Below are 26,399 nucleotides of genomic sequence, written 5' to 3' on the forward strand. Positions count from 1 at the left end.
CCCCTCCCCCATCCACTATGAGGTGGCTGGTCCCCATTCCCAAGGACACCCCTTCCCCCTTGCCCCCTGCAGCCTGCTGCCTGTTTTCACTGCATCTGACAAGGAGCTGACTCCGGGCTTACCTTGTCCTCAGTCATATTATTTCTTGGTGCTTTTCCCCATCACGTCTGTCCACGCAGGAGCAGGAGAGAAAAGCCGAATTAGAGTGTCAGACCGCACCTGAGCGCTCAGCGTGTTCCCCTTCCTCCCTCACCCCTTCCTGATGCCCCTCGTCCTCCCCTGACCCATGGGCTCCTTCCTGTCCTCAGGGAGGCTTGTGACTCAGTTCCCCAAAGCCCCAAAGGGGCTGGCAAGCGTGGGCGGGCAAACCACACGAGCGAAGGGTTGTTCCGTGTCTGGGGCCGAGACAGAAGAGAACGGTGGGGACAGGATTGGACACCAGTCCCAGCCCACTCCCCACCCCACCTCCACCTTTTTTTTGGGGGGGGGACCTTAAAATTGGAATTGTTTTGTAGTTGGCGATTCATTCAGTATTTTAAGAAATAAAGCGTTGGGGCTGGAGTGATAGCACAGCGGGGAGGGTGTTGGCCTTGCACGCAGCCAACCCAGGTTCGATTCCCAGCATCCCATAGGGTCCCCTGAGCACCGCCAGGGATAATTCCTGAGTGCAGAGCCAGGAGGAACCCCTGAGCATCGCCGGGTGTGACCCAAAAAGAAAAAAAAAAAGAAGAAAAGAAAGTTTGGAGTCCAGAAAGATCGTACAGTGGGGAAGGGGCTTGCCTTGCATGGGTCCAACCCAGGGTCGCCCCCAGATTACCCCCATCAGGTGGGTCCCCTGAGGACCACCAGGAGTGACTGCTGAGTGCACAGCCGGGAGTCAGCTCTGAGAACTGTTGGGTGTGGCCCCCCAAACAAAACCAACAAATAATAATTCAAAATAATAATAATCCAGGCCCAAGGACAGCAGGGACTGAGTTCGGCCTCGGGACAGAGCTGGGGTCTGAGCGTCCAGCTGTCCAGGGGAGAGCAAACTGGCCACCCTAAAAAAAACCCTTGAGGCTGCATGGGGGTCACTTAATGCCCCTTTGGTTGTCTGGAGTGGCCACACTGGGGCTGACATGTCTGTCACCCCACTGCTCGGGTCCCCTGGGCACCCCCATCCCCAACACTGGGCACCTGCAGCACCCAGGAAGGAGCAGAGGGAAGAGGGGAGGGCAGGCCGGGGACAGGAAGTGGCCCAGGGGGAGTCCACCCAGGGACACTCTGAGGAGTGTCCACGCAGTATGGGAGCAGGGTGGGCCCAGTGAGGGGGGCAAGGATGCGGCCACTCCCTGACCCCGAAGGACCTGCCTCACCTTTGGAGAAGCTCCTCTTTGGGGACTTTGGGGTCTTGGACCATCAGAAACTTGTTGACATCTGAAGTTCCCTGAACCTAGAGAAAAGTCAAATTCGGATAAAATGTCTCTCTGGGGAGCTTTAGTGATAGCAAAGCGGGTACGTCGTTTGCCTTGCACGCGGCTGACCCGGGTTCAATTCCCAGCATCGCATAGGGTCCCCCAAGCACTGCCAGGAGTGATTCCTGAGTGCATGAGCCAGGAGGAACCCCTGTGCAACACCGGGTGTGACCCAAAAAGAAAAAATTTTTAAAAAATTTTTAAATGTCTCTCTGCATCGATCGGGGCCATGCCAGCTCAAACCCAGGGCCATACGCGAGCCAGGCAAGTGCCCTCCTGCTGAGGGCACTTGGTCCCAGCAGTTCCCCGGGGAGTAGCAGAAAGAAGCCAGTATAGACAACTGGGCCTCCCGTGAAATTGTCTCATTCAAACCCTCCCCAGCAAATCACCTTCTGCCAATGCATGCCATACCGAAAGGGAAATCTCGACTCCTTATTGTCACCTGGATTTGCTCGAGCGGGCCCAGTAACGTCTCCATTGGAGACTTAGTTGTTACTGTGTCTGGCATATCGAATACTCTCGGTAGCTTGCCGGGCTCTCCGAGAGGGGCGGAGGAATCGAACCTGGGTTGGCCATGTTGGCCGCTTGTAAGGCGAACGCCCTACCGCTTGTCACCTGGATGGCAGTGCCCAGGTTGGAACTGGCTCACGGGCTGCCCACACGCGACTCTGTGGGCTCCAGGCCAAGCCTTCCCCAGGGCAAACAGCAGGTTCTCTCTTGAGTTTTTGTCTCAGGCCCCTAAACTTCCCTGCAGAGGCCAGCGTGTCGATGACAAGGGTCCAGCTCTCAGGACAACTGCCCGCCTCCTCCCACCAACACGCCCAAGGCGGAAGGCAGAGCCCAAAACTGCCCAACGCCTGACTCTGGGATCTGAGCGATAGCACAGCGGGAAGGGTGTTTGCCTGGCACATGGCCGACCCAGATTCAACCCCTGGCATCCCATAGGGTCCCCTGAGCACTGCCAGGTGTGATTCCTGAGTGCAGAGCCAGGAGGAACCCCTGTGCAATGCCGGGTGTGACACGAAAAGAAAAATTAAAAAAAAAATTTTAAATGTCTCTCTGTATCGATCGGGGCCATGCCAGCTCAAACCCAGGGCCATACTCGAGCCAGGCAAGTGCCCTCCTGCTGAGGCGGAAGGCAGAGCCCGAAGATGCCCAATGCCTAACTCTGGCGTCTTACTGGACCACTCAACTCTGGCCACTGCTCCCGCCAGCCAAGACACAGACCCCGTTTCAGACCTAAAAGGATTTCCGTTTCCAAGGACGCCTAAACGGCCTGCAGTAGTGAGAGGCGCAAGACGAAAGAGGGACTCCCAACTTCTCCAGGACCAACATTCCCAGACAACGAACGGCTGGTCTGGGGGGCTTGAACAGTCAGCAAAGGTCTCGGAAGGCGCGAAGCTGACACCAGATGAAAGCACCGCCCGCTCCCCTCGGGCCACGGGGTCTCCCCCACACCTGATACCTCAACGGCAGGTGCCCCCAGAGAGGTCTGACTTCCTGCCCCTTCCTTCCCAGGCCCAGCTCTCAAGTAGCCACGGAGATGTGGCCCCCACTCCACTTCCTTCTTATCAACAAGGACAGAAGCTTCCAGAACCACGCCAACATCCGCTGTTGTTGCTTGATGTAAACTAAGAAAAAAATGAAGCCCGTTCTTCTGGGGAGGAGGCCAATGCCATGCCCAGGGCAGAGGACTTGGCAGGCAGAGAGCACCCACACAGTCCTCATCTGCCCCCAGTCCGTGTGCCTGGACACCCCTACAATGGCCGCAACCCCAGGCCACGTGAGTTCTGCCACATCTTTCCAGGTCGTGTGGCTTTTTTTGGTTTGTTTTTCTTTTCAGTTTACACCTGGCCATGTACAGGGGCTACTTCTGGCTCTGCACTCAGGAATTACTCCTGGCAGTGCTCGGGGGACCCTATGGGAGGCTGGGAATCGAACCCGGGTCGGCCCCCACTGTGATATTGCTCCAGCCCCCACATGGCTTTTTTCTTCTTCTTCTTCTTCTTTTTTTTTTGAAGTAGTTGAGTTTCAAAGTTGCCTGTAGGGAAAGTCACGGTGTCGAGGCCTCACCAGGGCAGGCTGCTCCCCCCGGGGAACTCCGAGGTCCAACCACAGGCTCCCCGGGGGATGAGGAAGCTGTGGTGGCCATAGGCTCCCAAAACAGGACTCTGCCACGAAAGGTGACCAAAGGACTGGAACTTGAAGGGACAGAGCTCAGGAAAACAGGCCAGGAAGTCCCAGACAATTGCCGGAGACTGTAAGGAGCTGGAGCCAGGAACTGGCAAGCCACGGACACCGAGCCACGAACGCCGAGACACAGAAAACCCAGGCGTGGGCCAGGAGGGGCAGCGTGACGGGGCCGAGTCGCGTAGGATGGTGAGAGCCACAGCCCAGGGCCCAGGGCCGCACCTGCTGGCAGGTCTTCGGTAAGATGCTGGGGGCGAGGTAGGACTCCCCCGTCTTGGTGTCAACGGCGCTACCGTACACGATGATGACCAACTTCAGGTTCAGGTTGTCGACGACCATCTCGTTATAGCTGGAGAGCGTCTCCACGTAGGCGTGGTTGAACTGCACGCACTTCTCGAAGGTGAGATCCTGGAAGAAGTCGACACTCCCTCCAGCCACTGTGCAAAATGAGCTGAGCCGGGCCCCCCAGGAAGCGGCCAAGGGGCGAGTGCTTGGAGGCCATCGGAGGCAGAACCGGTTCCACCTGCCAGGGGCCCAGGAATGACTCCGGGAGCTACATCTGAGTCTAACGAGGCAAGCAGAGGCCTCCTTCTCGGGTCACCTGGGCCCCCAAAATGTCAAGGGAGAGCAGACTGGCAGCCCTTTTTTTTTTTTTCATTTTTTTTGGTCACACCCAGTGATGCTCAGGGGTTCCTCCTGACTCTGCACTCAGGAATTACTCCTGGCGGTGCTGGGGTGACCCTATGGGATGCCGGGGATCGAACCCGGGTCGGCCACGTGCCAGGTAAACGCCCTCCCTGCTGTGCCATCGCTCCAGCCCTTGTCTCTTATTTGCACATGGCTCGAGAACTAGGCTCGAACCCGCTCCTGGTCTCGGAGAAGCAGCTCTGCAGCCTCCACTGAGGCCCGGCAGGGCGGGAGACGGTTTCACGGCAGCGGGGCCACAGCCCGCTGCGCCCAGGAACGCAGCGTGACGCATCGGTGCTGTTCTCGGGGCTCCAGCTACTCAGTATTTTCCGGATCCCATTTTAAGGGGGGGCGCTGTACCGAGCCTGGGCAAACGGGCTGTGCCGAGAGAGCTGACACCCCTGAGCTAAGAGAATGTTTAGGGCTGGAGCGATAGCACAGCGGGGAGGGCGTTTGCCTGGCACGCGGCCGACCCGGGTTCGATTCCCAGCATCCCATAGGGTTCCCTGAGCACCGCCAGGAGTCATTCCTGAGTGCAGAGCCAGGGGTAACCCCTGTGCATCGCTGGGTGGGACCCAAAAAGCTAAATAAATAAATAAATTTAAAAAAAAATAAGAGAATGCTTAAAGCTCCGTCGTTGTCTTTGTCGCCAGACGGTGACCTCTGGCACAGTTTTGTCGGGTCACTCACCTCGGTCACGAGACTCGACTCAAAGTACTGGAAGGCGATGGACAGTGACAGCTTGAGCCACAGCTTATACTCCAGGGACGGCCAGAAGATGTCGAAGCCCTCGAACAGGTCCTCCAGGGAGATAAAGCAGGCCTGGGAGGGCAGGGGACGAGGCCGGCTCACTTCCCCGTAACCCCGGACCCCCGCCACCCAGCTTCCGGTTGCCTCCGCCTCTCGCGTGCAGGAAACCCACTCCCGTGGATCGGTCCGGGCCGCTCTCTAGCCTCATCCTGGGAGGCTAACGGGGAAAGGTGACCAGGTGTGCGGGCAGTGAAAGCAAGATTCTCAGTCACGGGCCGGGAATGCTGCTCTCAGACAGCAGCTGTGGCAGAGCCCAAGACGCCCGGATCGAGCCGCAGAAACACCATATCCACAGGCCCCGTGGGCAAAGCAGCTCGTTCACCGCATGTTCTTTTTGTTGTTTATTTTTTGTTTTTGGGGGTCCCACCCAGCGATGGATGCTCAGGGTTTCCTCCTGGCTCTGTGTTCAGGAATTACTACTGGCGGTGCTCGGGGGACCCCATGGGATGCTGGGGATCGAACCCGGGTCGGCCGCGTGCAAGGCAAACGCCCTCCCTGCTGTGCTATAGCTCCAGCCCTTCCCCACGTTTCCTTCCATGAATATGGAAACACCTTTTCAACATGCATGTGGCAGCGTGTATGCGTGTGCGCATGCATGTATGCACGTGTGTGCATGTGTGTGTGCATATATGCATGTGTGTGTGAACACGTGCACGCGTGTGCATGTTTATGCTCATGTGCTTTTGAATGCACATGTGTGTGCACGCGCAGGAATGCACATGTGTGCACATGTGTGTATGCATGTGTGCGTGTGTGCATGCATGCATGTGTGCATGCATATGTATGCACATGTGTGTATATGAACACATGTGTACATGTTCATGCTCATGTGCTTTTGAATGCACGTGTGTGCACGTGTGTGCATATATGCACGTGTGTGTGAACACGTGCACGCGTGTGCATGTTTATGCTCATGTGCTTTTGAATGCACATGTGTGTGCATGCGCAGGAATGCACGTGTGCGCACATGTGTGTATGCATGTGTGCGTGTGTGCATGTATGCATGTGTGTGCATGCATATGTACGCACATGTGTGTATACGAACACATGTGTACATGTATGTTTGTGCTCGTGTGCTTCTGAATGCACGTGTGTGCACGTGTGTGCATATATGCACGTGTGTGTGAACACGTGCATGTGTGTGTGGACACGTGCACGTGTGTGTGGACACGTGCACGTGTGTGCATGTTTATGCTCATGTACTTTTGAATGCACATGTGTGTGCACGCGCAGGAATGCACATGTGTGCACATGTGTATATGTGTGTGTGCGTGTATGCATGTGTGTGCGTGTGCATGCATATGTACGCACATGTGTGTGCATACGAACACACATGTACATGCATGTTTATGCTCTCTTGTGCTTTTGAACGCACGTGTGTGCGCACGTGTGTGTGCACGTGTGTGTATGTCAGCCCATGCTACACCTGCCTCTGCAGCTGGCCTCTGCTGCTTCCAGTGACATGCCGGGGGACGAAGGACGGTCGCAGAGCCGGAAGGAAGAGGAGGGACGGGGGTCTACCTGCAGGGCGGTCTCGCAGATGGCCATGTACTCCGTCTCGTGCTTCAGCAGGCAGCTCAGCTCGCCGATGATGTCCCCGCTCGTACAATACTCCGTGAACATGGTTTTGGACTTGCGGGTGGACCTGATGCTGCTGTTCACGCCAAAGCCAGGGCTCGACCTGTACAGCTGCGAAGGGAAGGCAGCATGCAGGAGGAGAGCTGCAGCGAAGCCCCCTTGGGCCGAGCTGGATGCCCCACCGGGTGCCGCCGTGATGGGGGAGCCTCGCTGGGGACTTCACGGGGGGGAGGAGGATTCTTCCACACCCCAGCTCTCCAAGGCAGGCGGGTCCTGGGGGGTGGCTACTCCCAGCTCCCTCCCAGTGGTGTTCCAGGGGTGCGGGGTGCCGGGGGCAGAAACAGGCCTCCTGTGTGCAGAGCTGGGATCAGCGCGCCGGGCTCTCTCTTAGCATGAATGCCTTCCACTCTGGCCCCGCTGTTTGCAAGGCGCTGCTTCTAGCTCCCGTGTATAAAATCCTCCCAGGGGCTGGAGCGATAGCACGGCGGGTAGGGTGTTTGCCTTGCACATGGCCGACCCGGGTTCGATTCCCAGTATCCCATATGGTCCCCTGAGCACCGCCAGGAGTAACTCCTGAGTGCAGAGCCAGGAGTAACCCCTGTGCATCGCCAGGTGTGACCTCAAAAAAAATTAAATCCCCCCCAAAACAGCAGCTGCTGCAGCTCCACTGAGGTGGTCATCTGCCCTGAGTCAGCGGGGGACCCTGACCTAAGGAGCTAGAGCCTGGGGGGAGGGGGTGTCAGTACCCAGGGTCGCCACACCAAGGCCTGGTTCAGTAAAAGCCTTGTTTGCCCTCACGACAGTTCAGGATGCTGAGACCCCTGAAGCCCATCTGAGTAGGGTTTTGAGGGGGCACAGTGGACTGGCGGGAGGCACCACTGTCCTGCAGAAGGGGCCCGGAAGTGCAGCAGGAGGGGCTGTAAACGCCCCCTCCCCCGGAAAGACTGTATGAGAGATGGGGGGGGGGGGGCGGTGGTGAAAATACGCCCCTCTCCACCCAGGTACTTCAGGAAACCTCCCCTGGGTGTGTGTGCTGAAGGGAAAACTCTCCTGGGGGCTCGCAGAAGTGTCTTGGCCACGGTTCTCACTAGAACAGAGCCGGCAGCTGAGGTCACATGGGGCAGTGTAGCCAAATGGCAAAAGACAGAGCCTGGAGACTGGGCCCCCTTCCCCCTCCATGTGTCCTTGAGGCGTGAGGTACCTCGATGCTGGAGCTCAGCCTTTAAAGGGTTTGTTGAGGCTGCCTGAGGACCAAGGGAAGCAGCTGACCTCGGAGTCACGTCTTACTTGTAAGTCTCCCCGGGGAAGTGACCCCTAGGAAAGCAGGCTCTCGGGGAGATAGTACAGCAAGTAGAGTGTTTGTCTTGCATGCAGCCGACCTGGTTCGATTCCCAGCATCCCATAGGGTCCCCGAGCACCGCCAGGAGTGATTCCTGAGTTCAGAGTCAGAAGGAACCCCTGTGCATCTTTGGGTGGGACCCAAAAAGCAAAAAAAAAAGAAGAAGGAAGAAGAAAAAGAAAGAAGAAAGAAAGAAAGAAAGAAAGGAGGAACAAGGAGAAGAAGGAGGAGAAGGTGGAGAAGGAGGAGGAGGAGGAGGAGAAGAAGGAGAAGAAGGAGAAAGAAGAAGAGGAGGAAGGAGGAGGAGGAAGAGGAGGAAGAAGAAGAGGAAAAGGATGAAGAAAAAGAGAAAGAAGAGGAAGAGGAGGAAGAAGAAGAGGAAGAAGAAGAGGAGGAAGAAGAAGAAGAGGAAGAGGAGGAATAAGAGGAAGAAGAAGAGGAAAAAGAAGAAGAAGAAGAAGAAGAAGAAGAAGAAGAAGAAGAGGAGGAAGAAGAGGAGGAAGAGGAAGAAGATGAGGAAGAGGAGGAGGAAGAGGAGGAGGAAGAGGAGGAGGAGGAGGAAGAGGAAGAAGAGGAGGAGGAGGAAGAGGAGGAAGAGGAAGAAGAAGAAGAAGAAGGAAGAAGAAGAAGGAAGAGGAGGAGGAGGAGAAGGAGAAGGAGAAGAGGGAGAAGAAGAAGAAGTAGGAGGAGGAGGAAGAGGAAGAAGAGGAAGAAGAGGAAGAGGAAGAAGAAGGAGGAGGAGGAGGAGGAAGAAGAAGAGGAAGAAGAGGAAGAGGAAGAAGAAGAAGGAGGAGGAGGAGAAGGAGGAGGAGGAAGAGGAAGAGAATAAAGAGGAGGAAGAGGAGGAGGAGGAGCAAGAGGAGGAGGAGGAAGAAGAGGAGGAGGGAGGAGGAGGAGGAGGAGGAGGAGGAGGAGGAGGAGGAGGAGGAGGAGGAGGAGGAGGACAGGCTCTCTCTGGCCAGATGGTCAGTCCTGTGCCGGATGTACCGACTATATCATATTTGCCCAGTGACTGGCTGGAAAGCCCCTGGCACCGGTTGCGCCTGTGTTAGGATGGCATTTATCAGAGACCCTTCCTTATCAATGTCAGTGGGGGGGGGGGGGGGTGAGAGCCTCCTAAGCAGTGCTCAGGGGTCCCCGGGGCTACTCCTGCGACAGTCAGACCCAAGAATGCAGAACTGCTTGGTTCTTGCACACCCCCGAGGGCTATGCCCAGTGGTGATGGGGGCCCACGGGGTACCAGGGGCCAAACTGGGGTCTCCACACAGGCAAAAAATTGCACTCCTGGGGGCCAAGCTCTCTCCAGCCCTCATCAGGAAGTAGCCTAACCACTTCCGGCATCGATTCCTTAAGCTGAACCTCGAGGAAATGGTGATTCTGCTCGGGATTGAGATGAGGAGTAAGCCGGGAGTCTGGAAACATTTTGTGCCATGGGAAGTCATGGCCTAACGTGGGGCACTGCCTCACTCTACGCTCAGGCTCCCGTGTTTGCCGTGAGCAGAAGTGGCTTCGTTTGCGAAAGAGTCCATCCCCAAACAGGAGACCTGCTTGGCTCCTAGTAGTCTCCCCTCAAATCATAACGACAATCTTCCACCACACACTCTCAGAAAAACGGTCTCTTACGATCGCCAGTCCTGAAATGATCAGGTAGATTCCTTGCGGCATTTCTCCTTCTTTGCAAATGATGTCACCATATTCAAAATAGACGATCCTGGCTCTTTGCTGAAAGAAATCAATGAAAGAGGCAAAGGAGAGGCAACACAGAATGGCCGGGGTCTGCTTTTCTAGGGAATCTTCAGACTGAGAGATCGAGGCATCAAAGATTTCAAGTAACATAAAAACACAAACTTAAAGAAAGAAAAAGACCCGGATTCGATTCCTGGCATCCCATATGGTCCCCTGAGCACCGCCAGGAGTAACTCCTGAGTGCAGAGCCAGGAGGGACCCCTGTGCATTGCCAGGTGTGACCCAAAAAGAAAAAAAAAAGACAAAAAGAGCCAGAGCTATAGAATAACGGGTAAGGTACTTGCCTTGTTCCTGGCCAACCTGGGCTTGACCCCCGGCATCTCATAGGGTCCCCCAGCACTACCAGGAGTGATTCCTGAGCTCAGAGCCAGGAGGAACCCCTGAGCATCATCAGATGTGACCCAAAAAAGCAAAATAAGAAAAAGAAAACTTTGTCCCTGTGTTGGGCTAAAATGGAAAGCAGAGGATGATTGTGTGAGGTTGGGTGGATATCTGTAACATGGGGTGAGAATTCTGATGAAGGGCCGGGGCTCTGGAAAAATCCAGCAAGGCCACAGGGCCCTGCAGTGGGTGTCCAGGGCACACGGAGCAGAGAGGAGTGGGTTGGCTGAGACGAGAGGAAGGGCAGTGTCCAGGGTACAAAGGGCCACAGAGGCTCAGGACAAAGCAAAGACCCAGAAATCAATTTCCGGCCTCCTCTGTTCTGACTTCCTTTAGTGAGAGGGCTTGGCCGTGGAGATGCTTTAAAAAAAATTATTCTTAAGTTTTATTCAATAATTTACATTTGCCTCTGGTGCATTCTTTCTTCGGATCCATCACTTGTACTTACAAATTGCATTTTTAGTAAATAAGCCAGTTCTATGAACATTAAAAAATTTTAAAGATTTTCAAAAGGACACTAAAAATGTCTGAGGACGCTTTTATAGGACATTCGTGTTTTATGTTTACTATATGTTTGAGTAATCAAAAGAGAAAATGCTTAACTGAATTATTTAGACATACTGTTTCAAGGTGGGCTGGACCGATAGCACAGCGGTAAGAGCGTTTGACTTGCGCGCAGCCAGCCCGGCCAAGCCGGGTTCGATTCCTCTGCCCCTCTTGGAGAGCCCGACAGCTACAAAGAGTATCTCGCCCGCACAGCAAAGCCTGGCAAGCTCCCCGTGACGTATTCAATATGCCAAACACAGTAACAACAAGTCTCAAAATGGAGACGTTACTGGGCCCGCTCAAGCAAATCGATGAACAACGGGAGGACAGTGACAATTCTTAAGTTAGATAATAGGAAAAGAAAAAAAGAAAGAATGTTCAAGCATGAGAGGGATGAGTAGCCGGGGTCTCTACCTTGAAAAACTCAATGAGAACGTCCTTGTTTTCCAGCCAGACGATATTGCGAAGGAATTTGTCCAGTGTCGGGGGTGGGATCGTCATGGGGAAGCTGTTCAGGTCTTTGATTTTGGAAAGAAGCACCTACAGGTCGACAATGCAACGAACAACGAGAAGGACATCAGGTTAAAAAAAACGGAAGAAATCCAAACTGACTCAGTATTGGGGGGAACACTTTGTTCCACACAGCAGAGTCTGGCAAACTCCCCGCGGCGTCCCCAATATGCCAAATACCAGTAACAATGATGGGTCTCATTCTCCTGAAGAGCCTTGAATATAATCTCGGGGCTAGGATGAAGGAGACGTTACTGGGGCCTGCTCGAGGCAATCGACGATTAACAGGATGATTTGTGATTGTGATTTTGGTGCCAGGGATTGAAGCTAGTTGGGTCTCTGGCCTGCAAACCATGCACCAACTGAAGAAATGCATCGAGGCCATAAGACGTTGGCTATCTTGGGTATCTCTTTGGCTGGTGAGGAGTTAGGTTTCTGCACTTGTACCCAAGATGTGTTGGGAGGTGGCGGGTACCATGGGCGTGCAAGGGCATGTGTTACCGCGGGCGTGCAAGGCTGCGGGCAGAGGGCAGAGTGGACGCAGGGGCTCATCTCTTGCCCACTGCTCTCTGCCCATGCCCCCCCGGAAGCAGCAACGGGGAGAGGGGCCCGACCTTGTTTATCTCCATGCCCTCGTGCTTGCCGATGATGCCCCTGGACCAGAGGAAGGTGAGGTTCTTCAGGGCTTTGGTGATCACCGTGAGGATGGCGTGCCGCGTCTTCAGAGCCATGACGATGTCGCGACACTCGTGCTCGATGAACCCTGAGGCCAAGGGAACGGTCAGCGAGCCAACAAGGTGAGTGCTGCCAGTGCACAGGAACTGAGTCCCAGGTGCAAAGCAGTTCTCGGGTCATCCCTTGAGCTGAGTCCCAGGTGCAAAGCACTTCCGGGTCGTCCTTTCTTGGCTGTCCAGGGCAGGACCCAGGTGCACAGCTGTTCCCGGGTCGTCCCTTGAGCTGAGTCCCAGGTGCAAAGCACTTCCGGGTCGTCCTTTCTTGGCTGTCCAGGGCAGGACCCAGGTGCACAGCTGTTCCCGGGTCGTCCCTTGAGCTGAGTCCCAGGTGCAAAGCACTTCCGGGTCGCTGGATGAGCTTGCGCCCACTGTGTCGAGGAGGAAATGGAGGGTGTACCCCCAGCCCAGCCCTTGTCTCTGCCTTCTTCCCAGGGGGACCCTGTGCATCCCCGTTAGGGACGCGTTACCCACAGCCCTTCACCATCTCCTCCACACTTTTTGTTTGTTTTAGTTTTGAAGTCACCCCCGCCGGTGTTGAGGGTTCTACACTCAGGAATCTCTCCTGGCAGTGCTCACGAGACCATATAGGGTACCGGGGATCGAACCCGGGGCTGCCGTGTGCAAGGCCAGCGCCCTTCCCGCTGGACTACTGCTCCAGCCCATCCTCTGCCTCACTCTTCAGTAAAGGGCAAATCAAAGTGCCCTGCCACGTGGGCTGGCACCATGCAACCCTTCCTGTCATCTCGCCAAGAGGGCACTCGCTGTGGACCTAACTCTGAGAGCAAGGCCTGACACCCCGGGGACACGCAGTCAGAATTGTCTAGTTTGGGTTTTATTGTCTGTATGTTCTCACCGGCATAGCCCGGCAAGCTACCGAGAGTATCCCGCCCGCACAACAGAGCCTGGCAAGCTCCCTGTGGTGTATTCGAGATGCCAAACACAGTAACAACAAGTCTCACCATGGAGACATTACTGGTGCCCGCTCAAGCAAATCGATGAACAACGGGAGGACAGTGACAGTGACAGCGTTCTCACCAGCAGCAGACTCCCAACTCTGTACTCAAGGGTCTCTTGGGGGACCCCAGGTGGTACCAGGGGATGGCATCATGCAGGGCAAGTGACTTCCCCCTTGTGCTCTCTCTCCAGACCTCACGCGTTGGAATGCAGTGACGGGGAAAGGAATGCTAATTGACAGTTCACTAGAGTTCAAGGTCTGTGCCAGACAGTCCTGTAGCTGTGCTGGCTCACAGCTGGACAAAGGCTGGACACCACTGCCTAGCTCACGGCGAGAAACCCAGAGGGCCTGGGGAGTTCAGCTGTCCAGGGGACACCCGTTTTGTCTCCTATCAGGAAGGGGAGACCGTGACTGCCTCACGCTAAGGATGGAGACATGCAATTACAGTGCTCCTGACCCAGCAAGCATTCAGCAGGAGCCCAGCTTCCTGTCACCACCACCAGTGTGCAGGAATGTACCACCCGGATCCAGAGCATGGTGTGAGGGCTGGGGTGAGGCTCGTCTGATGTGGGCCAGCAGACCCTGACCACTCAACGCACAGGATGCCAACGCAGCCTCCCTGGTCCATGCTCTCTCCATCCCACAAGCCTCTGAGCTTACGCGACCATGTTCTTAACCTTTCGCTGTGGAGAGATGGGAAGCCCTGGGGGAGCTCTGGGCACCAGACACGCCTGACACCTACCGAGTTCCTTAATCGCGTCTTGTTTGTTGGCTTCCAGAATCTTGTATAATTTCTGCAAGAAGTGAAGGATATTAGTTTTTTCTTGCACCAATTTCATTGCTGGCTTTCAAAGCGAGAGGAAAGAGTAGGACAGAAGGGGCTGGAGCAATAGCACAGTGGGGAGGGCGTTTGCCTTGCACACGGCCAGCCCGGGTTTGATTCCCAGCATCCCATATGGTCCCCTGAGCACCGCCAGGAGTAATTCCTGAGTGCAGACCCAGGAGTAACCCCTGTGCATCACCAGGTGTGACCCAAAAAAATAAATTAATTAAATTAAAAAAAAAGAGTAGGACAGAAAAAAGCTCATTTAGTTCATGATTTCCGGGGGGGGGGGGGGGAGGGTAGGGGGGGAATCTGGCTTGTCCCCCCCTGCCCCCACCCTATAATAAACCGATCTATCTAAAAAAAAATCCATGCAAAAGACAAAACCCACAGCCCTTGGGGGCTGGAGCGATAGCACAGCGGGGAGGGCGTTGGCCTTGCACGCGGCCGATCGGGGTTCGATTCCCAGCATCCCATATGGTCCCCCGAGCACCGCCAGGAGTAATTCCTGAGTGCAGAGCCAAGAGGAACCCCTGAGCATCGCCGGGTGGGACCCAAAAAGAAAAAAAATCCTGCAGTCCGCCCCTGATTTTCTGCTCCCACACAGTCATTCCAGCTGAGGCTTCGGTAAATTACAAGTTCAGAGGGAAGATCTGTGTCACACTGTGGCTGAGAAAATACCCTGTAGACATAAATAACCCTCGTCACACACAAGGAAAGTCACCTCCAAGCCAGCCAGCATGGACGAGGGAAGGAGTGTGTTCAAGGGGAGCAGTGTTCCAACCCATCCCTCCCGGGAGAGCATGCAGACTGTTGGTGAGCTGAACTGCAGGCAGGAAACAGGAAGGGGTCCCTAGCCACCCAGGAGGCCTTTGCACCCTGTGGTAGGGCTATTCCCGGGCAGCTGCCTCAATACCACACTGTCCCGGGCAGCTACCCTGCCACCTCGCACCCAGGAACAGCCCGAAGGAATCCTTTAAATCTTTTCATAATATTTTCTCGAAGTTTTGAAATCCTGTATGATAAGGTTTTTTTCTTTTGCTTTCTGGGTCCCACCTGGTGATGCTCAGGGGTTCCTCCCGGCTCTGCACTCAGGAATCACTCCTGGCGGTGCTTGGGGGGACCCTATGGGATGCTGGGAATCGAACCCGGGTCAACCACGTGTGAGGCAAGTGCCCTACCTGCTGTGCTATGGCCCCAGCCCCCTGTATGATAAGTTCTTTTATTTGTTTGTTTTGGAGGGTTTTTTTTTGGGGGGGGGACACCCGGTGATGCTCAGAGCTGACTCCCGGCTCTGCATTCAGGAATCACTCCTGGCGGTGCTCAGGGGACTCTATGGGATGCCGGGGATCGAACCTGGGTTGGCCGCGTGCAAGGCCAACACCCTCCCTCCTGTCCTATGGCTCCAGCCCCGCATGGTCAGTTTTTAGCACATTTTCCGTAATTCCTTCCTCCTCCGTCCAGTGTCTCTCCCGCCCCATCACACATCACTCTCCCCCGCCTTCCCCACACAGACATGGGCTTACTTTGGGTTTGGAGGTGGGGTTTGTTCTTTCTGGTTTGGGGGCCACCCCGAGTGGTGCTCAGGGGTTACTCCCGGCTCTGTACCCAGGCGTCACTCCGGGTGGGACTCAGGGGAGCTTGTGTGTGGCGAGGATCACACTTGGGTCAGCTGCCTTCCAGGCCAGCTCCCTCCCCACTCTCGCTCTGGCCTCTAGACACGGGCTCACTCCTGGCTCTGTGCTCTGTGCTCAAGGATCACCCCTGGAGGGGCTTGGGGCGGGAACCAAAGCTGGGCTGGCCGCGTGCAGGACAAGTGATTCAACCCTCAACCGTCTCTCTGGGTGTTGGCCCAGACTCAGAGAGCGAGTCCACAGTCCCCCAGTCTATGCTCTGGGCCCCAAAAGTGAGAGCGAGAGGCACCATCCCACGGAGACCCCAGGAGTGAGTCCGAGGGTGTCCGCTGGCATTCACAAAGCAGAGGTTGGGGTTGGAGCGATAGCACAGCGGGGAGGGCGTTTGCCCTGCACGTGGCCGACCCGGGTTCGATCCCCAGCATCCCATTGGGTCCCCCGAGCACCGCCAGGAGTGATTCCTGAGTGCAGAGCCAGGAGTCAGCCCTGAGCATCGCCGGGTGTGACCCCCTGACACACAAAAAAAGCACAAAGCAGAGGTTGTCCTGTGGGTCTCCCCTGCCATCCTTCACCTGAGGGAGGGGCTTGGAAGCAGCCAGACCCCCACCCACTGTGCCACTATCCACACACAATGCGGAGTCCCCAGATCTGCCCCCCCCCCCAACACACACACACACTGCCCGTCGCAGTCTGGAGCCGGCGCCTACCTCGTTGACTGATTCCTGGCTGAAAATGCGTTTGATCAGGAACTGTGTATCGTCCTGGGCTTTGACGTAGCCTTTGGTGATACTGTACATTAGGCTAAGGCGTTTCTTGATCAACTCATCCATGACACCGAGGAGCACCGGGATCAGTATCTACAGAATAGGGGGAGAGTGAGGGGCTGGTCCTCCCCGGGCGGTCAGGGGCCCCTTCCACACCGGCCACTGCCAGCCCTCAGAGCTCTGGGCAAGCTGAGAGCAGCTCTGGAGGCAGGTTCTGTGTCTCCACCTCTGTACGGTTACTCTCACAGACGCGGTGGGACAGGACGGGACAGAGGGACAGTCTGGGAGGCTGGACCTGAAGTGAAGTAGGTGACAGGTTCTGCTTCCTTTTACTACCAAGGTTTACAGCTGTCACTGTCACTGTCCTCCCGTTGATCATCGATTAGCTCGAGCGGGCCCAGTAATGTCTCCATTGGAGACTTTGTTGTTACTGTGTTTGGCATATTGAATACGTCACGGGGAGCTTGCCAGGCTCTGCTGTGCGGGCGAGATACTCTCGGTAGCTTGCCGGGCTCTCTGAGAGGGGCGGAGGAATCGAACTCGGGTTGGCCACGTTGGCTGCGTGCAAGGCAAATGCCCTATCGCTGTGCTATCGCTCCAGCATTTTTGTTTAATTGTTAAGCTTCCAGGACTTCAATGTGTGTTAGCATGATTTTTTACTGTGATTTAAGTGAAAGCGACTAATGAAATCATAGAGAACTCCCAAGAGAGAAGCTGAGAGAGTGAGAGAGAAGGGGGATATTAAAAAGCTGAATCAGGGGCTGGAGCGATAGTACAGCGGGGAGGACGCGGCCAACCCAGGTTCGATCCCCGGCATCCCATAGGGTGCCCCAAGCACCGCCAGGGGTGAATCCTGAGTGCAGAGCCAGGAGTAACCCTTGAGCATTGCCAGGTGTGACCCAAAAAGCAAAAAAATTAAATTAAAAATTAAAATTAAGGCGCATACACTGCCTGAGCCCATGTGCTGCTTGCGCCCACGTGGCCGAGCACATGTGTCGCCCACATCTCCCCTCTTGAGATGTGGACTTTCATGCTTTCGTGTCTCATGCTAGGATGTGTGTAGGGGCTCTTTCCGCCCTTGGAGAGGCCTGTGTTCTCTCTTGAGTGTGTTTCTCTCTCTCTCTCTCTCTCTCTCTCTCTCTCTCTCTCTCTCTCTCTCTCTCTCTCACACTCTCTCCCACTCCACACCTTAAAAACCCTCCAAATAAGACTGGCCCACATCCACAAGAACAAAAGCAACTGGTACTGGTGCGGATGTGGCGAGAAAGGGACCCTCCTTCACTGCTGGTGGGAATGCCGACTGGTCCAACCCTTTTGGAAAACAGTATGGTCGATTCTCAAAAAATTCGAAATTGAGCTCCCATTTGACCCAGCAATACCACTCCTGGGAATATATCCCAGAGAGGCAAAAAGGTATAGTCGAAGTGACATCTGCACTTGTTTGTTCATTGCAAATAGCCAGAATCTGGAAAAAACCTGAGTGCCCGAGAACAGATGGCTGGTTGAAGAAACTTTGGTACATTTACACAATGGAGTACTATGCAGCTGTTAGAAAAGATGAAGTCATGAAATTTACATACAAGTGGTACTACATGGAAAGTATCATGTTAAGCGAAATGACTCAGAAAGAAAGGGATAGACACAGAAAGATTGCATTCATCTGGGGAACATAAAGTAACAAAATAGGAGACTAACCCCCAAGAATGGCCGAGATTAGTACCAGGAATTTTGCTCCATGGCTTGGAGGCCAGCCACACATGCTAGGGGAAAAGGGAGCTCAGATAGAGAAGGGAGCACCAAATAAAGGTGTTGGGAGGATCCTCCCAGGATGGGAGAAGCATGCTGAAAGTAGACTATGGACCAAACATGATTGCCACTCAATGCCTCTCTTGCAAAACAGAGGACCCAAAAGAAGAGAGAGAGAACAAGGAGGAATGCCCTGCCACAGTGGCAGGGGGGAGTGGGGGGATGCGGTTGGGACGAATGCTGGGACCCGTGGTGGTAGAGGTAAGCGCTGGTGGAGGGATAGGTACTCGATCATTGTATGACTGAAACCCAAGCACAAAAATTTGTAAGTCTATAACTGTACCTCATGGTGTTTCACTAATAAAAAAAAATAAAAATGAGCGATAGCACAGCGGTAGGGCGTTTACCTTGCACGCAGCCAACACGGCCGACCCGAGTTCGATTCCTCCGCCCCTCTCGGGGAGCCTGGCAAACTACCGAGAGTATCTCGCCCGCACGGCAGGCCTGGCAAGCTCCCCGTGACGTATTCGATATGCCAGACACAGTAACAACAAAGTCTCCAATGGAGACGTTACTGGGCCCACTCGAGCAAAAATAAAAATAAATTTAAAAAATAGAATTTAAAAAAAACCCTCCAAATAAACCTATTTAAAAAATAATAATAAAATAAAATAAAGTTGAACCAGATCATCGGGGAACGTACCGTCAGAATCCAACCCAGAGCTGTGGTGAGAAGGGATAGCCCCTCTGGTGAGAAGAGAGGGAACCGCAGGCAGGAGAGAACATTCTCATCCTTTCTGCAGAGCCGAGCAAGATTCCCTAAACTCTCAGCACCTGCTTCTGGGCCACATCCACTGCTGCCCCCTCCTGAGGTGTGCGGTGCTCACAGGATGCAGGGTACTCCATGGGCGCTGCCCATGACCAGAACCAGGACCCAGAGGTTCAGGCATTATCGCAGACTCACCGAGGTGTGCAGTGTGAGGTAAGACAGTTACTGGCGGAGGGCAGGGCTGGGAAGAGGGGACGGGAGGGTTGGGAGTATGGAGGCCGCGTGCCCTTTGCCTCAGGATGGTGGGAGAAGGGGAGAGGTGGGTAACGGCAGTTTTTAAGGAAGGGAGAGAGGAAATGCAGCAGAGAAGAAGCTCCCGCGTTCAGGAAAGACACAGAGCTTTACCTTGATTAAAGGAACAAGCCGCAGGAACCTCATGTACCCCAGAACCACGGTGATCCGAATAAGAATCCAGTTTTCCGGCCTCAGGGTGACAAAGTACACACAGAACAGATCCAAGAGGCCAAGCAGCATGAGGGCAAACTGCACTATGTTCCAATATCTCTGAAAATATTTCTTCTGCAGAATGATTATCTGTTCAGAAAACAAACGGCGCATGTGAATTCCTGAGCGGGAGGGAAAGCTTCCGAATCAACAGATCAAGGCTCTACGGCAAAAGGTATCAATTATCCAAAAAGAAAAAAATAAATTAAATAAATAAATGAATGGGGCTGGAGCAATAGCACAGCGGGGAGGGCACTTGCCTTGCACGCGGCCGACCTGGGTTCGATTCCCAGCATCCCATATGGTCCCCTGAGCACCACCAGGGGTAATTCCTGAGTGCAGAGCCAGGAGTAACCCTTGTGCATTGCCAGGTGTGACCCAAAATGGAAAAAAAAAAAGGTATTGATTATCAGTTGAAAAAGGGTTGGGGACTGGAGTGATAGCACAGCGCGTAGGGCGTTTGCCTTGCACACAGCCGACCTGGGTTCAGTCCCTGGCATCTCATAGGGTCCCCCAAGCACCGCCAGGAATAATTCCTGAGTGCAGAGCCAAGAGTAACCACTGAGCATCACTGGGTGTGACCCCAACAGGCAAAAAAAAGAAAAAAAGAAAAAGGGTTGTTTCTTTTTTTAAATCTCAGCACTAAATTTGTTATTTGATTCAAAAAGATCTTAATGATGCCAGAATGCCAAAAACAAGCAACAAAGACTAGCAACAAGTGGGTTTATTGCAATACTATTAAAAATAATCCGAATATGAAAAACTAATGCTGAAAAACCACCTTTGAAAGCGTCTTACAAAGTTAGCCCTCACATTATGTTATGATGAGAACTGAGAAAACTGGTATTCTTGTTCACTTATTTTTTTTTTAATCATGGCAAGACAATGTCACTGTCACTGTCCTCCCATTGTTCATCGATTTGCTCGAGCGGGCCCAGTAACATCTCCATTTGTCCCTGTCGCGTGCTAGTGTAGCCCAATGGCGTCTGTTCGCTCTGGGAACACGAAGAGCCTCAAACCGATCATTCATGATCTTGATGGAGAAGACTGACCATCTGGTAGGTGGGCGGCCATGCGGTCTTTTGACGTCCCCTGGAATCCAGTCGGTAACAGCTCTAGTCCAGCGGTCGTCTTTAAATCTCATTCCGTGACCAGCCCATCTGATTTTTGACACCTTGGCAAACGAGGCAGCGTCCCTGATCCTTGATCGTCGACAGATGTCAGAACTCCAGATTCTTTCTCTCACTTGAGTGAAACGTGATATTCCAAGCATAGCTCTTTCAATTCCTTTTTGGGAGACCCGAATAGCGTTCTCATCCTGTTTGCGTAGGGCCCAGGTCTCTGAGGCATATGTTACTGCAGGAAGAACAGTGGAATCAAAGAGATGTGCCCGGAGCCGGAGGTTCCTCGTCCTCTTAGCTATTTCTTCAACGCTCTTGAAGGCGTTCCAAGCACTTTTATAATACTTTTTTAAAAAACTGATATCCAGGGGTCAGAGCGATAGTATGGCGGGTAGGGCATTTACCTTGCACGTGGCTGACCTGGGTTCGATCCCTGGCATCCCATAGGGTCCCCCAACCACCACCAGGAGAAATTCCTGAGTGCAGAGCCAGAAGGAACCCCTTGAGCTGGGTGTGACCCAAAAAGAAAAAAAAATGTTTTAAAAATCTGATATCCAGACTGGAAGCATGACACTGATTTCATTATGACCTTAGAGAATACAAGAGTACTACAATTCCGCAATCCTATCAACTGTGGCAGCAAAAATCTCCCAGCATCAAATCATTTTCAACAGTGATAGGGGGCCTGGAATGTGTCCCAGTGGTTAGAGCTTAGCCCTTAAAACAAGACAAACTAAGCATCTGAAATATTGTTGTCTGTGCCAGGGGAGGGGGGGCTATTAAATGAGACAAAGAACATGGGTAGGGTGACCCCCAGAGTGGGAGTGAGGGGTTGAAAACTCAGACTCTTGGCTTTCCTTTAAAATCCAAGTCACATTGTATTGCACCAGGGCCTACCTTCAGCCATCCATCATTTCCAACCGTTTCCAACCAGCATGTGGAGAGGTCAGCGTCCATTCAGCTCCTGACAGTCCAACTGTCCCCTTCGCCAGGCATACCACTGCCCCAGACCCATCCTCCCAGACTCACAACTCTCCCTCCTTCTAACCCCTCATTGTCTCAGAGTCCAATTTTAAAAAAAAAAAAATTAGTTCAGGGCTGGAGTGATAGCACAGCGGGGAGGGGATTTGCCTTGCATGCGGTCAACCTGGGTTCAATTCCCAGCATCCCAGAGGGTCCCCCGAGCACTGCCAGGAGTGATTCCTGAGTGCAGAGCCAGGAGGAACCCCTGAGCATCGCCGAGTGTGACCCCCCCCCCAAAAAAAAGAAATTTAGTCCATCTATTAGAATATTTTTCTATTTTTAAGCATTACCTTCAAAACTGATTCTGCGACAAAGAGAGCCACAAAGTAATAGTTCACTGCTATCAGTGCTCTGACACTCAGCTCTCTTGTCTTTGGCCACAGATGCACTGCCAAAGGATAAGTGTAAATTAGTCTCAGGGCGTGTTCTGCGTATTCAAAGTCCTCCGAAAACAAGATTCGGTAGATTAGAATCATGAGTTTATTTTTCCTGGAAAAGAGAGATTAAAAACAAAATGTCAGGTCACTTTAAGAAAACAGCAATGGCTCCCAAAGTTTCGCATTTGTTTGTGTAAATTATCAAGTTGGAGGAGAATATAAAACAATAAATAAGTAGAACACCCAAACATTTCTCACTCTAGAAGTTGTAATGGCAGGGGCTGGAGCAATAGCACAGCGGGGAGGGCGTTTGCCTTGCACGCGGCCGACCCGGGTTCGATTCCCAGCATCCCATATGGTCCCCCGAGCACCGCCAGGGGTAATTCCTGAGTGCAGAGCCAGGAGTGGCCCCTGTGCATCGCCAGGTGTGATAAAAAATAAAAAGAAAAAAAAAGTAAAAACGGTTTCTAGGGGCTGGAGCGATAGCACAGCGAGTAAGGCATTTCCCTTGCATGCAACAAACCCAGGTTCGATTCCCAGCATCCCATATGGTCCCCCAAGCTCTGCCAGGAGTGATTCCTGAGTGCAGAGCCAGGAGTCAGCCCTGAGCATCGGCGGGGTGTGACCCAAAAAGCAAAAAAAAAAAAAAAAGTAATTGCAATAGCAAAAGATAGAAATATAAAAATAGACTCTTATTTATCTGTTTCTGGGATGGGGGGGCACTAAAAAAATCAAGACTAATGGGGGCTGGAGAGATAGTACAGAGGGGAGGGGACTTGCCTTTCACACGGCCAACCTGGGTTCAATCCCTGCATCCCATAATGTTCCCCCGAACACCACCAGGAGTAATTCATGAATGCAGAGCCAGGAGGAAGCCCTGAGCACCGCTGGGTGTCTGGGTGTGGCACAAAAATCAAAACCAAATAAATAAATTAATTAAAAGTCAAGACTAATGGTACTAAGATCATAATGCAAAGAATCATGAATAAAAGAAATAAACTTATTTTAAATATCTGTATTGATTAAAACCACAAACAAGAAAAATACAAGGCTTATTAATTACCTGAGTTTTTATTCTTATTCTTTTTTTTTTTTCTTTTTGGGTCACACCCGGCGATGCACAGGAGTTACTCCTGGTTCATACACTCAGGAATTACTCCTGGCGGTGCTCGGGGGACCATATGGGAAGCTGGGAATCGAACCTGGGTTGGCTATGTGCAAGGCAAACGCCCTCCCCGCTGTGCTATTGCTCCAGCCCCTCTTATTCTTATTATCGACCTCTTATTCTCTAATTCTCGCTCTCAGAGAACTGAGAATATCATGCCCGCATATATGCCTGACCGGGGATATCTGTAAAGGTGATTAGAGGCTTCCCCAAAAGCCTCCATCTCTCTTGGAGAGCCTGGCAAGCTACCCGTGGCGTACTCGATATGCCAAAAACAGTAACAATGATGTCCTCATTCCCCTGACCCTGAAAGAGCCTCCAATATGTCATCGGGCTACACTAGCATGTGACAGGGACAAATGGAGACGTTACTGGTGCCCTCTCGAGCAAATCGATGAACAACAGGATGATAGTGATGATGATTAATTACCTGGCATACAGCCACATGTGCTAGGTGAGAAGGAAGCTCAGATAGAGAAGAGAGCACCAAATAAAGGGTGTTGTGAAGACCCTCCCAGGGTGGGAGAGACATGCTAAAAGTGGTCTATAGACCAAACATGACTGCCACTCAATGCCTCTCTGGCAAAACACAGTACCCAAAAGAAGAGAGAGAGAACAGGGAGGAATGCCCTGCCACAGCGGCAGGGTGGGACGGGGGGGTGGGGGGGAGGATGGGGGGTGGGAGGGATGCTAGGACCCGTGGTGGGGGAGGATGGGCACTGGTGGAGGGATGGGTACTTGATCATTGTATAACTGAAACCCAAGCACAAAAATTTATTAGTCTATAAGTGTACTTCATGGTGTTTCACTAATAAAAAAAAATGATAAAAAATAAATAAATAAAAATAGAAGCGAAAAAAAAAATTACCTGGCATAGTTAAAAAGTTCCCTGCAATCCATCTAAAGTAGAATTTAACAAGAGAGAAGTTATCTATGGGGGCCGGAGCGATAGTGCAGGGGGTAGGGCATTTGCCTCGGGCGACCCAGGGTTCAATCCCCGGCATCCCATATGATCCCCCCAAGCACCACCAGAAGTGATTCCTGAATGCAGAGCCAGGAGAAACCCCTGAGCACTGTCAAGAGTGCCCACCCCGCACACAAAAAGAAAGAGGTTATCTGGATGTATGATAGGACCATAAGATTGTAATATTTTATATTTCTCTTTAAAACTAATAAATGGTAGAAAATTTAAATAATACAAGATGAAAATTTAAACGATGAGAATTTTTTTTAATTAGGGGGATATTAATAACCATTCAAAATTTAGTAACATTAATGCTTCTGGTATCTTATCTTTTTTAAGTCTTCTGTCACTGGAAAAGTTTTGTCTTCCTGCTCTAAAAAGCACATTAGTTCAGGGACTGGAGTGATAGCATAGCAGGTAAGGCGTTTGCCTTGCATGCGGTGGCCAACCCGGGTTCAATTCCCAGCAGCCCATAGGGTCCCCCGAGCACCACCAGGAGTAATTCCTGAGTTCATGAGCCAGAAGCAACCCCTGTGCATTGCCAGGTGTGACCCAAAAAGCAAAAAATTAAAAATCACATTAGTTCATCAAAATGACAATGAAATTATCACTCGCACCCTCCAGAATACATAAAGGTCAAAAATAGGGGTCAAGGCGCTCTTCTTGCAGATCAACCCTGCTTTGCTCTGAGTGCTACTAGGAGTGATCCCTGAGTATCACTGGGTGTAACCCAAACCAACACACACACACACACACACACACACACACACACACGCACGCACACAGCGTCAGTAGCAACTGGTGTTTTGATAGCACAGCGGGTAGGGCGTTTGCCATGCACGCGGCCCACATGGCCGACCCGAGTTCGATTCCTCCGCCCCTCTCGGAGAGCCCAGCAAGCTCCCAAGAGTATCTCGCCCGCATGGCAGAGCCTGGCAAGCTCCCCGTGACGTATTCGATATGCCAAACACAGTAACAACAAGTCTCATGATGGAGACGTTACTGGGCCTGCTCAAGCAAATCGATGAACAACGGGAGGACAGTGACAGTGACAGTGATCCAGCAAAGCGACTCCTTGGCACCTACCCCAAGACAACAAAAACATTTATTTAGAGAGATGTACGTACAGCTGTCTTGCAGGTCTACATCCACGAGCTCAGAGCTGGACACAACCTGAGTGCCCGACCCCAGAGAATTGGAACTGTAGTCTGCGGAAAGGGACACGCTTCTTGGGGGAAGTGGGGTGATAATGGACAGAGTTGTGTTACAGGAAGTGAGTCAGAAGGAGAAGGCGGGAGTTGCTGGGCATCTCACACCTATGTGCTATTTAAGGCCAGAGGGCAGGGAGACCACAAGGGACAAGGAAAACAGCCCCTTGGACTTGGGCAAGAGAGAAGAGAGACTAACAGAGGGGGAGGGTCCTGGAGGGGGTATCAGGAGAAACCAACAGCAGTAGGAGAGTGCTGGGTGCAGTGCAGAAACACCGTACGCTTAAAGCAAAAACATTAACACTACTGTGAACTGCGGGGTTTTTTGTTTTGTTTTGTTTTGTTTTGTTTGCTTTGGGGTCCCACCCGGCAATGCACAGGGGTCCCTCCTGGCTCTGCACTCAGGAATCACTCCTGGCGGTGCTGGGGGGACCCTATGGGATGCTGGGAATCGAACCCAGGTCTGCCGCCTGCAAGGCAAATGCGCTCCCTACTGTACTTTCACTCCAGCCCCTGCGCCTTTTTTTTTTGTTTGTATTTTTTTGGTTTTGCCCCTCTTCTAAGATCTTTATTTTATTTTATTTTTTTAATTTTTATTAGTGAAACACCATGAGGCATAGTTGTAGACTTACAAATTTTTGTGCTTGGGTTTCAGTTATACAGTGATCCAGTACCCATCCCTCCACCAGTGCCCATTCTCCATCATTTACATTTTTTTAAAAATTTTTGTTAGTGAAACACCATGATACAGTCGTAGATTTACAAATTTTTGTGCTTGGGTTTCAATTGTACAATGATCAAACACCCATCCCTCCACCAGTGCCCATTCTCCACCACCAATGATCCCAGTATCCCTCCCACCCGCCATCCCCCACCCCACCCTGCCTCTGTGGCAGGGCATTCCCTTTTGTTCTCTCTCTCCTCTTGGGTGCTGTGGTTCGCAAAAGAGGCATTGAGTGGACATCATGTTTGGTCTACAGTCTACTCTCAGCATGCATCTCCCATCCTGGGAGGATCCTCCCAACACCCTTTATTTGGTGCTCCTTTCTCTCCCCCCCCCCCCCACTTTTTTTTAAGTACATAAATTCCCAACCTATATAACTATATGTGCATCCCATAACCTATAAATTCTCTCCTATATAAGGAGTCTACCCAAACTCTCAGACTATCAGTACCTTGTGATGTCTGGAAAACAGATCCCAGGACCTATTAAGGCTCGTCTGTTTTTTCCCTAATGATTAACACCAACACAACAGCCCTACCAGGGTCCTGATGATAGGAGCTGAGAGCAGGGATGGAGGAGGGGAGGTTGGCATTTCCCAGCCTGGCCGCAGAAGTAGGGAAGTGGCCGGATGCAGGCCTAGGACATGG

General features: G+C 52.6%; 1 protein-coding gene across 1 annotated transcript in view; it reads right to left on the minus strand.

The window, feature by feature from the left end:
* Window positions 1-1,351: 1,351 nt before the first annotated feature.
* SLC9C2 (solute carrier family 9 member C2 (putative)) overlaps window positions 1,352-26,399 on the minus strand; it is a 49,234-nt gene continuing 24,186 nt past the window's right edge. The window contains exons 15-25 of the mRNA XM_056107400.1: window positions 21,605-21,803; window positions 19,072-19,260; window positions 16,095-16,244; window positions 13,673-13,724; window positions 11,856-12,004; window positions 11,146-11,271; window positions 9,682-9,780; window positions 6,663-6,830; window positions 5,022-5,153; window positions 3,867-4,052; window positions 1,352-1,432 (exon numbers count right to left, since the gene is read on the minus strand). Of these exons, the coding sequence (XP_055963375.1) occupies window positions 1,352-1,432; window positions 3,867-4,052; window positions 5,022-5,153; window positions 6,663-6,830; window positions 9,682-9,780; window positions 11,146-11,271; window positions 11,856-12,004; window positions 13,673-13,724; window positions 16,095-16,244; window positions 19,072-19,260; window positions 21,605-21,803 (1,531 nt within the window). The remainder of the gene's footprint in view (window positions 1,433-3,866; window positions 4,053-5,021; window positions 5,154-6,662; window positions 6,831-9,681; window positions 9,781-11,145; window positions 11,272-11,855; window positions 12,005-13,672; window positions 13,725-16,094; window positions 16,245-19,071; window positions 19,261-21,604; window positions 21,804-26,399) is intronic.

This window comes from Sorex fumeus, unplaced genomic scaffold (genome assembly GCF_029834395.1).
Source record: "Sorex fumeus unplaced genomic scaffold, SorFum_2.1 ptg000164l, whole genome shotgun sequence".
Taxonomy (NCBI): Eukaryota; Metazoa; Chordata; class Mammalia; order Eulipotyphla; family Soricidae; genus Sorex; species Sorex fumeus.